General features: G+C 38.9%; 1 protein-coding gene across 4 annotated transcripts in view; it reads right to left on the bottom strand.

Moving 5' to 3' along the window:
- Nucleotides 1–3202: 3202 nt before the first annotated feature.
- LOC117422582 (protein SCAI) overlaps nucleotides 3203–13018 on the bottom strand; it is an 85697-nt gene continuing 75881 nt past the window's right edge. For all 4 annotated transcript variants that reach the window (XM_058987141.1, XM_058987140.1, XM_058987143.1 and 1 more), the window contains 3 exons: nucleotides 11714–11887; nucleotides 6785–6885; nucleotides 3203–5798 (listed from right to left, as the gene is read on the bottom strand). In XM_058987141.1, the coding sequence (XP_058843124.1) occupies nucleotides 5652–5798; nucleotides 6785–6885; nucleotides 11714–11887 (422 nt within the window). In that variant the 3' untranslated portion in view covers nucleotides 3203–5651. The remainder of the gene's footprint in view (nucleotides 5799–6784; nucleotides 6886–11713; nucleotides 11888–13018) is intronic.

Genomic DNA, 13018 nt, shown 5'->3' with positions numbered 1-13018 from the left:
GGGTCGACACTGTCAATACCTTTTAGGATTTTGAATGCTTGAATCAGATCGCTGCGTAGTCTTCTTTGTTCAAGACTGGATAGATTCAATTATTTTAGCCTGTCTGCATTCGACATGCCTTTTAAACCTGGGATAATTCTGGTTGCTCTTCTTTGCACTCTTTCTAGAGCAGCAATATCCTTTTTGTAACGAGATGACCAGAACTGAGGTGAGGTCTTACTAATGCATTGTAAAATTTTAACATTACTTTCCTTGATTTAAATTCAACACTTCTCACAATATATCGGAGCATCTTGTTGGCCTTTTTTATAGCTTCCCCACATTGTCTAGATGAAGTCAAGATAAACGCCTAGGTCTTTTTCATAGATTCCTTCTTCAATTTCAGTATCTCCCATATATGATCTCCCTTTCCTAAAACCATGCTGACTGTCTCCCAGGATACTGTTACCAGATATATCCCCAGTGTCTCAGAACGGCAGCGAATTTGAATCAGCTGTTCTGAGTTCAGCTTGTTATCAGAAAAAGACACGCAGCTGTTAGACTTTAAGCTGCAGTGTTTTCTGATTAAAGCAATTCAATATGTAATTTAAAAGATGTAATGTCTCCTTACTGCTTCTAACTGCTCTGTACTTTTCCACGACTGTACTTCTCCCACGCTGTCGTTTCCACATGCTGTCGCTGTGAACACTGGCTGGCTTTTGTTTGTTTTCTGTTTGCTGCTGGCTCCGCTCCTCCCCCGTGTCTCAGAACGGCGGCGAATTTGAATCAGCTGTTCTTCAAGGGTACAGCAGCAGTGTCCTCCACCTGGGATTGAACCCACCACCCTCCGGTCAAGAGTCCAAAGCCCTAACCACTACTCCACACTGCTGCTTAAGTTAATATTAGTTTCTAATATTAGTTTCAGCTTGTTATCAGAAAAAGACACGCAGCTGTTAGACTTTAAGCTGCAGTGTTTTCTGATTAAAGCAATTCAAGATGTAATTTAAAAGATGTAATGTCTCCTTACTGCTTCTAACTGCTCTGTACTTTTCCACGACTGTACTTCTCCCACGCTGTCGCTTCACTACTGTCCCAAACTTTCTCCATTTGGACAATATGGCTCTGACTGTGGTTCTGTGGAGCCCCAGAGCATTAGAAATGGCTTTGTAACCCTTTCCAGACCGATAGGCATCAACAACATGATATGCCTCTAGAACCTGTGTGCTGACAACTTCACTCTGATGGTAAGGGCTAAAGTTAGTCAGGTTTATATTGGGCAAGGCTGGCCCAAATCAGGCCTGGTTGTTAACCAAAGTACTCAAAAAGCTGACCCTAATTATCCCTTTAATTGGGTTGAGTTAACTAGGGGGGGGGGGGAGCAATAACTTTTTTACATTGCATGTTTGATTACCTTGCACAGCAAACAAATGAAAGAAGCACCACACTCTGGTGTCATTTTTTTCTCTCAGACTCACTCTATATACTACACAACCCACAAAAAAAATCTGACCAAATACAATGTGAAAAATGTGCGAAAATGCAGAAAATCAGACCGAGGGCAAATACTTTTTCACAGCACTGTACCTGCTGCATACTTCCAATTACAAATTTCACATTATTGGAAACAAAATATAGACATTTGATAAACTCCCTCTTTTTTATTGAACTAAAATGAAATCTGCAGATACAGCAAATGTTAAACAATGTGTATATATAACACTATGTAACACAATTTTTGTTCCTGGGTAGTAAGTGTTATTTCCTAATTGCTTATGCCTCAAAAGTATAGAAAATGGCTATTATTCCCCACAAACTTTGCTTTTGTGACCAGGAGTGATATTTTGAAATTTACCTATTTCCAATGAGAAAACGGGCGAATTTGTGTCTTTTTATTCACATAAAGTCAGAAAAAATCAACATATGAATCCAAATTAACATGTATTTATACTAAAGTAATACAAAAATGACTACAAAAGATTTAGAAGTGAGTAGTTTTTCGAGATTTACGATTATACTGTAAATCACTTTCACGAATCAGCCCCCAAATGTAGTCTCCCATCATGTTCTCGTTATACTGTCCTTCATTGACAGCTCATCCAGGAGCCTCAAAGCCGTGCTGCTCCATAATGGTAACAAGTACCCGTCTCTTCCCCTGGCTCACTCGGTGCACCTCAAAGAGGATTACAACAGCATCAAGACCTTGCTGGACGCCTTGAAGTATGATGAGTACGGCTGGGACCCCCGGAAGGTGCTGATGCCACCACTGCACATCAAATTGGGCCTTATGAAACAATTTGTCAGAGCTCTAGATAAGGAGTCGGCAACCTTCAAGTACCTTCAAGACTTCTTCCCTAAGCTGTCTGAGGCAAAGGTCAAAGCCGGTGTCTTCGTTGGACCACAGATAAAGAAGATCCTGGAGTGCAATGAATTCCCCAAGAAGCTCACTAGTAAGGAGAAAGTGGCTTGGAACAGCTTTGTCGCAGTGGTTCGGGGCTTCCTGGGCAATCACAAGGCAGAAAACTGTGTGGAGCTGGTTGAGACTCTGGTGAAGAACTACGGCACAATGGGCTGTAGGATGTCCCTCAAAGTCCATATCCTTGATGCTCATCTTGATAAATTCAAGGAGAACATGGGAGCGTACTCGGAGGAGCAAGGCGAGCGCTTCCACCAGGATATACTGGACTTTGAACGCCGCTACCAAGGACAGTATAACGAGAACATGATGGGAGGCTACATTTGGGGGCTGATTCGTGAAAGTGATTTACAGTATAATCGTAAATCTCGAAAAACTACTCACTTCTAAATCTTTTGTAGTCATTTTTGTATTACTTTAGTATAAATACATGTTAATTTGGATTCATATGTTGTTTTTTTCTGACTGTGAACGAAGACACACAAATTCGCCCCTTTTCTCATTGGAAATAGGTAAATTTCAAAATATCACTGTCCTGGTCACAAAAGCAAAGTTTGTGGGGAATAATAGCCATTTTCTATACTTTTGAGGCATAAGCAATTAGGAAATAACACTTACTAACCAGGAACCAAAAAAAAATAAATAAATTGTTACACGGTGTAATCAAGGTTTTTATAATGCATATTAATAATTGCAAGATATTGGTCTGACAAACTTTAAGGTCTGTTCACTCTACAGATGTGTACTGACTCATGCTTTTGACTTCTAAAATCTCAAAAAAATGTGCTCTCAAAGAAACGGATGACCACATTCTGAAACAGAATTTCTTTATTTAGGTTCTTCATTAGACAGAATTTTATAATCCAATATTCAACTACACAGTAAAAACTAAACATACTTGCTTTTATTCAAACCACTAAAACAATACAAATACTTATTTTGGTTTATCGCATATCCTTTAACATAATAACCTACAAATAACAAATATTTTGCAACCATGAACAATCAGGCAATCAATGAGAAATTAGAAAACCAACAGCACATGCTCATTACTAGTAGAGCCTCTATGTTTTATCTTGTATTCACTTGGCTATTTCTTTCAGTGTAATATTATTACTCCCTTAAAGTGTAGACCGCAACAGAATTGTCAACTAGTGACACCTACTGGACAAAACAAGAGCACACGCTGTCTGAAAAGTAAGCAATAAAGTCAAATGCATTTGTTCCAGTGCAAGATTACTAAACATGACCTGTATTAATATAACAACATTCTGTAAAACTGATTCTGGACTATTTTGTTTTAGCAGACAACAGACACAAGTTGCTCCATACTCAAACATAATTACTTATACGTTCTTATACTAAGTCAAGGCAAACATTTCAGATCATTCTTTCATAAGTTTTATAATAAGAACATAGTTGATAAAACAAATCATAGACACTATGTTGGCTTTACAAGTGAAAAGCTTGACTTAGAGGGGGATTCAATCAAACCATGTATTATTTCATTGTTCTATGATAGCATTCAATCACAATTAATAGAGGCACAATATACATGGATTTGAAATGAAGGGCTAGTTTTTTGACACCCATTTGGACTCTTTTTCTAACTGGTATGCTTGGGTGGTTTTATCTTATAAATGGATTGTTCATTAAATACAGCCATAAAACACGGGTATAGCTCAAAGCAATGCAGTATTCTTGATTGAATCAATAGGCATTTATTTGTTTTGTGATGGCGATGTTTGATAAAAGGTGACTGGTGCACTGTCTCCTGTCTAAGTAGAAATGACCATTGTTGGTCTTTTTATCACATTTGTTCACCAATACCAAAGCAAACTTTTGTCAAACTTTAGTATCAACACAAAAAGTGGTAGCAGAACCCTTATAAAAGTTTACCACAGTAATTTTGCAGTTTTCCCCATGGTGATACTATGCATTTACAATAGTTTACCATGTTTTACATTATCTTTACAATGCTCAGCTATGCTTTACAATGCTTACCTCTGCTTAACCTTGTTTTCACTGTGCTATGCTTTTACTATGGGAAACTTTTATAAGGGGAAACTGACTTAATCATCCCTTTTTGAGCTCACAGAAGTAACAAACACATCCTGTCAATGTGTGGTAAAGTGAAACTAAATACCTTCACAAACAATATTCTATTTCCTAATAAGAAAAACCCTGTGTCCCTTTGTGGAATGTATGGACAGATCTCCTTGAGACTGCTCTATCTGGTGAACACGGGACATACACAGTATCTAAAGGACATGTCCAGGGAAGCATTTTATAAAAGCTTTTCAACATTAACAATCCAAACATATGACAAGTAAATGAAGTTGCATCACTTACATTTTTTTTTTAAAACTCTATCTCAATACAAATTTTCACCACACAGAACAGACAGGCAATCCAATCAGTACAATGTACAGCAAACACTATTCACAAACATGCTGAAAGGTAGCATGAACTCAACAAAGCGTCACGTTGGTGGTGCTCGACCATGGGGGGAGGTTTTACTGCACGGAACAGGATGGAAGCTGTTTGGTATAACATTTTGAGGGTGGTGGTGTGGGACTACAAATGATCCCACAGATCCACATCAGTGAATGAATGCAGGACATGGAGGACAATATGAGATTCGCATTGGGGATGACTGCATTGGAAGAATGGTCCTATTACTAAAGAACAGTAGGTCAGAATGGTGGTCTAGCAAAAGGACTGGATATACTGCCCCAAGTTGAATTGTTCATGCAGGTCTCTAAAGAGACACTCATCACTGTACAGACAACAAACCTCTCAGAGGAGGGGAATAATTACAAAGACAACTTGGAACAAATGCACATTGCAAGCCGCACATATCTGTAGAAAACCGTACTTAATGTACACATGCAGAACTATCTCACTGCAGTCCACCACAGAAACCTGTAAACCTGGCTTGCACCATTCAAAATAAGGGACTTTTTCTGCTAGCTAACAGAAAAATCCAGCTTCAGTTTTGGATTTCAAACTGAAGCATCAGGTGCCTTTGAAATATCTAAATGTGTTAAAACAGGCAGTCATGTTCTTTAAAAAGCCCTCAGAGTTATGACATCACTAATAGACATAGCTGCACCATAGTGTTTATATACACTTTAAAAATATTATTCCAGTGACCTCTAAAAAGTAGAAAGAGACACATGAATATATCAGACATGACGTAGGAAAACCAGACGTAGCTTATAAAACAATAGGTCTTGAAACTAAGCAAGTGTGTTCACTAGTAATCGTCAAGGGTGTTGTCGCAGAAGAGATTCTGAACATCCAGAATGGAAGCCAGCTCCAGGACGTGCTTTTGAACCATGGGGTTCTCCACAGTCTCTTCTTTTGGAAGCTGCGGATAGGTTTCAGGGTAATTCCTTGTCTCCTGAAACAAAACAAGAAACTTGGTGTCAGTGCAAGGATTTGAAGGAGCGCCTGTATTTCAAGTGATTGTAGGTAACAAAATAACTGCAAAGATTTCCCATGCCATGCACATCCATTCACTAAAACAAGGTCTCAGATGTTGTTTTAATACAAACCTATGTTTCAGCAAACATGTATTTTCATTTCAAAACAGATGGTACTACGTCAAGTTAAAGAAAGCTTTGTTTGGAGAGTGATATTGTCTATGCCCCTTCAGGCCTACTTTGCTGTCAGTAACCAATCAGCTGCTCCCCAAATGGTTGACATGCTTTGGACAGTAAGATACTTTGACACTGCTGGGGTGAAATGACCTAGAAAGTAAAGCAGTAACCGATTTCCTGGAAAGTATGGCAAGCAAACTGAGAACTTCTGTTTACCTAATGTAACACCAGATAGCATGTTTAAAAATTAAAACACATGCTCGCCATTCCATGTGTTTCTTTCAAAGCTGCACATGTGAGACCTTTATAGTAAATGGAAGAGCACAGCAGGTAAGATTGTGTTACTACAAGCATTCGAACAATCATCAGACCAAATGATGTGAACCCGATTGTGCATAACATTGTGTTAGCTACAAGATCTCTAACAATCATTAGAGCCCGATTGTGCATAACAAAGCTAAAGTTTCCACTGATAGGGAATTACAGTCTTGTATGTTCTGTGTTGGCCTATTTTATTAGTTATAAGACACAGTACCAAACCCATGTTGGTGCTTTGCAATTATGAAGGGTGTATAAAGCTAATTGACTGTATTTATTTATAATATAGGTAATGTAAGTTCATTTTGCCAGAGGAGTTTAAAATTAAGTATGATGGGGCTTGGATATCTTGTGGATCTACAGGGAATATTTTGTGACTCACAGTTAATATTTCTTGACAACACATTTGTTAAAAATGACTGTAAAATGTAATCTGGAACATTCATGGCCCAGAAGTGTAGATAGTTACCCTGAACACCTTGTGCAGCCTCATAGTCGCTGAACAAAAGACAAACCGGACCAAGAGTAGCCGAAGAAATTCATCCCCAAAGAATTGGAGAAAAGCTTGATCTGAAAAAAAGAAAAACAGGACTGTTTGATTAAAAGACTAGATAACAAATACCTGTACTGTATTGTATACAAAATTCACAACCATGGGGCTGCATTCTCATGGTACTTTTACTGTCAGAGGCCAGTCCATTTGAAGTAGCATCGCCTGCAGGGCGAGTCATACAGTCAGTGCAGCTTCCTGACTCTACAAAGGTCTTCATCTTCGCTGGTAATTCCACAAAGAGCGTTGCATTGGCTCTGGCCCTCCCGCAGGTAAGGGAGGCACATACAGTAATAGTTACAAATATCTTTGGGGAATGTAACCAACTTTGGGTAATGTAAACAGATAGCTAAACAAAGGAATGAAGTAGTACATTATATTGTAGTTTAGCATACAACTTAACATGATTGTGAGACCCTGTAATCTTAAAACTAAACCAAAGGATACATTTGAATTATTATATTGCTTCCCTTACGGCGGCTTTTAAAAAGTATGTTTCATATTGTGACATTAGTGTACCATTACACACATGGTGGTAAAGTGTGGTTTAACAGTACTGCATTGTGATTATAAATAAGCCATTTTTAGAGAATGCATTTCTTGCATTCTAGAATGTTTTATTAAAGACTAGAAATACTAAAAGAAAGAAGAGATTCACATACTTCTATCACTGGGTGATGTGGACTCCACCCTGTGATTTCTTAGTGGTTCTATGCGTGTGTGTGCTACTAATCCACAAATGGGACATTAAGAAGAACTGGCAGAGGCCACTCTTAACCTGTGCTTTACTGAAGCTTTCCATTGAGACTTTATTGTGATTGGTAAATTCATTTTACCTAGCATTACATTACTACTACTTAATCTGGTAGGGTGTGGATACATTCCTTTGAGAGGCTGCTGCTGGTTATCTGTATTTATCCTTGCTAGCCTGTGAGCGAAATGCGTGCTTTGATCTGTATTTCTTGTGAAACGTATACGGTGCTCAACACATTTCAATTTAAGGAAGACTTTATTTGCAAGAAGTGCTCTGTTACGCATTCTTTAATGCAGAAGGTTGCCAAACTTAAAAAAATAAATAAATAATTGGAATACTTAGAAGCATAAATGAAAATGAGCAGTTCATTGAAAATAGTTTTAACAAAATGAACACTTGGTTAGTTTTGGATACTGAAGGTGAGACTGAAAAACGCCTCTTTTAACTTTATAAATGCGCCTGCTCCATGTGACGTTTCAGTGCCACAGCATGACAGTGGAAGTGTATGTGTAGAGGGACCTGAGAAGGTAAATATGGATGAAAGGCAGGAAGTGAGAGGGGACTGTGTAACTGTTAGAAAAAGTATGAAGAGGAGGACGGCACTGAGCAGTCAGCATAGAGAGGAGATTGATTTAGCTAATAGATTCCAAGCACTGAGCAATGATGACCTAGTGCAGGATGAACACAGGGGTGAGGTGGTGTTAGTAGCTGACTCAATTATACGCTATGTCGACAGTGATTTTACCTGTAAAGATCCCATAATAGGGATGTTACCTGCCTCCCTGGAGCAAAAGTAAAGGATACTGAATCAAGTGCACAGATTATTAAATCAAAAAAAGAGAGTCTGTGGTCATTGTACATGCTGGTACAAATGATATAAGGAACAGGAAATCTGAGCTTCTGAAAGAGGATTTTAAATCCTTAACAAGACAGCTGAAGAAGTTAGGATGCAGAATTATTCTCTCCGGTCGACTACCTGTTGTTGATGGTGGGGATGAATTATTCAGTAGAATTGGGGCCTTACCTGGCTGGCTGGTTGGTGTGCGCAAGAAGGGCTGGGATTTATAAACAACTGGGGTTGCTTTTGGAAAATAAATAGATATTATAGGAAAGATGTACTGCACCTAAATAGGTCAGGGACAAGCAGGCTAGCTGATAACATCGAACATAACCTAGCAAGGTATTTAAACTAGAAACTACAGGAATCTTCATCAAATTCCTATTACCCCTGCTCAATCACATGCTCTTGATTGCACCATTTAACACCTAGGTTTATTAGTGACCGGTCTCTGTCTAATAAGGATCTGTTAATTCATGTTCTCTCTTTAACTGAAACCCTGGCTTGGACCGAATGTCAATGTTTCCCTGATTGACGCTTCTCCACCTAACTATTCTTTCTTCCAGAAAGCTCGCTCTACTGGGCGGGGAGGTGGACTTGCTACTGTTTTCCATAGTGAACTTAGAATAAAACAGGAAATTGTTGAAGGTTATTCATCTTTTGAAGTTTTATCCTTGACATTAAACAGTCCCTTACCTGTTCATATTGTAATTATTTATCACCCACCTCAGTCAAACCCGCTATTTCTGACTGAATTTGGGGATCTGCTATCTATACTGACAGTCAAATTTGATAGGATTCTTTTATTTGGTGATTTTAACCTTCATGTTGGCATTGATTCTGATTCCAACTCCTTGGACTTTGAGGCTACTGGATTCCTTACATTGTATCCTGCATGTCAAAGGATCTACGCACAATCGTGGCCATACTTTAGATCTGGTCATTTCTCATGGTTTAGCTGTTAAGAACATCATAACCCTAGATCTTACTATTTCTGATCATCTTGCCATTCTTTTTTAGGTGAATCTGCCAGTATCTACAAAGACTGTAGTGTAGTGATGGCTTTCTGCATGAGGTATTATGTTATTAATTATAAGTTTTACATTATGTGTATGTATGTGTCTTTTATAGTTAAGTTGTTTTTAATAATTGCTTAAATTGTGTGTGAATGTGTTGTTTATAGTCGCTGCATGACTGCATTGTGCCTACGCTCATCGGAGGTAAGAATATGCATAGACTGAAAAATGCATTGCTTGACCAATTCAGCATCAGAAAATGGTCATTTTTTCTTGCTAATAGCCAAGCGACCTTAAAGCTAGCCAACGTGACCATTTCTGTCTCAGTTATTGCTGTTTTTAACGTTGCTTGCTCAGCAGATAACCGTTGTTTTAGACAGGCAATTTTTACAGCTCTTTCAGAAGACTCAGGTGGAAATTTGTCTGTATGACGCTTCAGATTACCTGCATGAGGAATCCCCAAATTAGTGTTGCACAGTAAACAGAAAGGCTTGTCATTCAGAACTGCATAGTCCTGTTTCCACTTTTCATTAAAATTTCGCTTTGGCACCAGTTTGACCTTTTTGGAAACTGATGGGATGTTTTCATCCATGCTGCTGGACAGGACAGAAGGCTCTCCTCCATCTTTCGAAACCCGTACCACAAAACGATCCATTTACTGTAATAACTTAAAACGTCAATTACAAACACAACCGCAGGTACACTAGAAACCTTTGGCAGAACTTTCTCTGGTGACGTTATGGTAGGTGAGACCAGACATAGAGAGATAAAGCTCTAGCACCATCTATTGGTAGAAGTTATTATTTTTTGAACGTATGAATTCTTAGTCGTGGATATTTATTTGCCATCCGCCGCAATGAAAATGGCTGTATGTATGTTAGTGTTCAGATTTGTCTTGAGATCCACAAAAAATCTTTTGCGATCCACGTATTGGCCACCGCTGCTGTGGACCATTCCATCCTACTGAAGTCTTGAAAGCACAATGGGACTGTCTGCCCTTGTCCTATCCTGATTCAAATCTTATCTTTCTGATAGGTTTCAGTTAGTCTCTATTGGAGAGGTAAAAATCGGCATTATCGGAAGTTGTTTGTGGTGTTCCACAGGGCTCCATTCTAGGTCCCTTGTTGTTTTCATTATATATGCTACCGTTAGGTGACATTATCCACAGACACTGAGTGAACTTCCATTGCTATGCTGAGGATACCCATCTATATGTGTCCCTACAGCCAGGAATTTCTTCTGCCTGGGTGTTATTAGCTACTTGCCTTACAGACATCAAGCATTGGATGTCACAGAATGTTCTAATGTTGAATTCAGATAAAACAGAGCCAACTAAAAGGAAATGTAGGATTACATAAGCTCGACCCTTGCAGTCTCTCATCAAAACTTAAACTAGAAATTAAGAGTTTGGGGGTCATCTTTGATCCTGAGCTCTCATTTGATACTCCTATTAGGGAAGTTACTAAAGTATATTTTTGCCATTTGAGAAATACAGCCAAACTTATGCCTTTGTCTCATATAGAATTGATTATTGTAATGCACTTTTTTCTGGTGTCCCAAAATGTGTGGTATCCCGCTTGCAGCTTGTTCAGAATACCGGTGCTGGAATTCTGACTAAACCCAGGAAAAGTGAACATATTACCCCTGTTTTGGCCTGTTTACACTGGCTCCCTGTGCAGTACATAATTGCTTTTAAGATTCTGCAGTTAACTTACAAGACCCTGAATGGATTAGCACCTAGTTATTTGCAGGAGTATCTTCCAAACCGCACTCTGAGATCACAAGATGCGGGGCTGCTGGTTATTCTTAGGGTCAACAAAAGCAACACGGGAGGCAGGGCTTTTTCTTGTAGAGCTCCTAAATTATGGAATGCTCTGCCTTCATTTGTCAGGGAAGCTGGGACTGTTCATAGTTTTCAAGTCAAGACTAAAAACGCACTTTTATAAAATGGGTTTTAATGTAACAATGTATTGTGTATATTGCTATTTAAATGGTCTGATTACGGCAGTTATATGTGTGACATGCTATGCAAATGTATTGTGGTTTGTTCTTTTTTTCTGCTATGTACTGTACAGTGCTTTAGTATAAAAAGCGCTATATAAATGCAATAAATAAATGAACCTTATCGAGGTGTGAGTAGGGCTAGTTAGGCAAGGACAAATAAAAAGATGTCCCATCTGTGGATCATTAGCACACATACAATGCTCATACTGGAGGAGTATCTGAGCCCTGATATTTACCTATGGAGCGGGAGCGGGATATCAGCTGGCCCAGGTCACGGTTCACCTTCCTCAGGAACTCCTGGCACCTGTCCCACAATCCACTGCGCATGCTGGACAGCCCGCAGACATAAAGGAAAGCCATGAGGGGGTTGTAGAGGAAGAGCGTGAAGAGGCTTCCTCGCTGGGACTGATCTGAGAAACACAGCAAGATAACCAGCGACACACCACAAGCATCGCCACAAACACTCCTTTAATGGGGACCAGGAAATCTTTTTTCATTAACAAATCTTTGTTCCCCACATTTTATCATCGTCAGGATATAAATTGGCCTGTTTTAAAAATACCCAAACTACTTCAGACTGAACAAGCACTGTGAAAATATAGCAGAGCTGGGCAGTGACAATATCCATGCACACCTCTCCTCCCTGCCAAGACTGGCAATCAGTACACTGAAAACAGCACCCTGTTTTTGACCATGGTTTAATAATGTAGGGTTTCTTTATTCTTTCAAAGCAGCACATTTACAATACAATTGTAAAGCACTATTCATGGCCATCACTGCGTTATGTACTGGGATTGAATAAGGGTACCACTTTGGTAACATTGAAGTCCAGGGAGATTTTAAAGGTTTAGTCCCTAAGTTTTAAACTCAATCTCCTGCTGTTTGTTTTCACTGCTTCTCTGATCATTGAGAAGTTAAACATTTCATTTCAAATACATTTTGTTCATCTTGAAACAACTTTCATGTTGGTCCAGACCTATTTAGAATCCCCCCCCAAAGCTTTCTTGTGAAACAAACCTACCTCATTTTGTAATTGCTTTATAATATTATCAGTACATGCATGATCTCAATTGTATTTGTTGAAGGTTCTCGTGAAGTTTTCTAAATGTGTTTACTATATGCAATAATAAAATGGACAAGCATGCTTTCAATGAAAGACTTTTATGAAGTCTAAACATTATGTACACTTCTTGCTTTTAAATGCTAAAGTGTTCTCAATGCATTGATTATTACCTGTCTGATATTTCATTAGGAAATGTGTCTGACTGCAGCTCTATTACTGTTTTCACACGGGCACGTTAGAGCGGTATGAGTGCGCACTGAACAAGACTTGCACCCTGTTTTGTTCACACTTAACTTAATGCATCTTTGAGTGCTGCTGACTACAGGACTAACTAATCCACCTAATCCAAACAAAGCCACATTAAAAAGAGAGAACGTTTTGGATAGCGCATGTGACATGCATGTAAAGATGTGCTTTACACATGTGCAGATCAAAGAACTGCACTACAGAGTCAACTCCAGCTTCAGTGTGTCAATAC

This window comes from Acipenser ruthenus, chromosome 15 (genome assembly GCF_902713425.1).
Source record: "Acipenser ruthenus chromosome 15, fAciRut3.2 maternal haplotype, whole genome shotgun sequence".
Lineage (NCBI taxonomy): Eukaryota > Metazoa > Chordata > Actinopteri > Acipenseriformes > Acipenseridae > Acipenser > Acipenser ruthenus.
The sequence above is the reverse complement of the archived record's forward strand: the minus strand, read 5'-3'. Positions and strand labels throughout refer to the sequence as shown.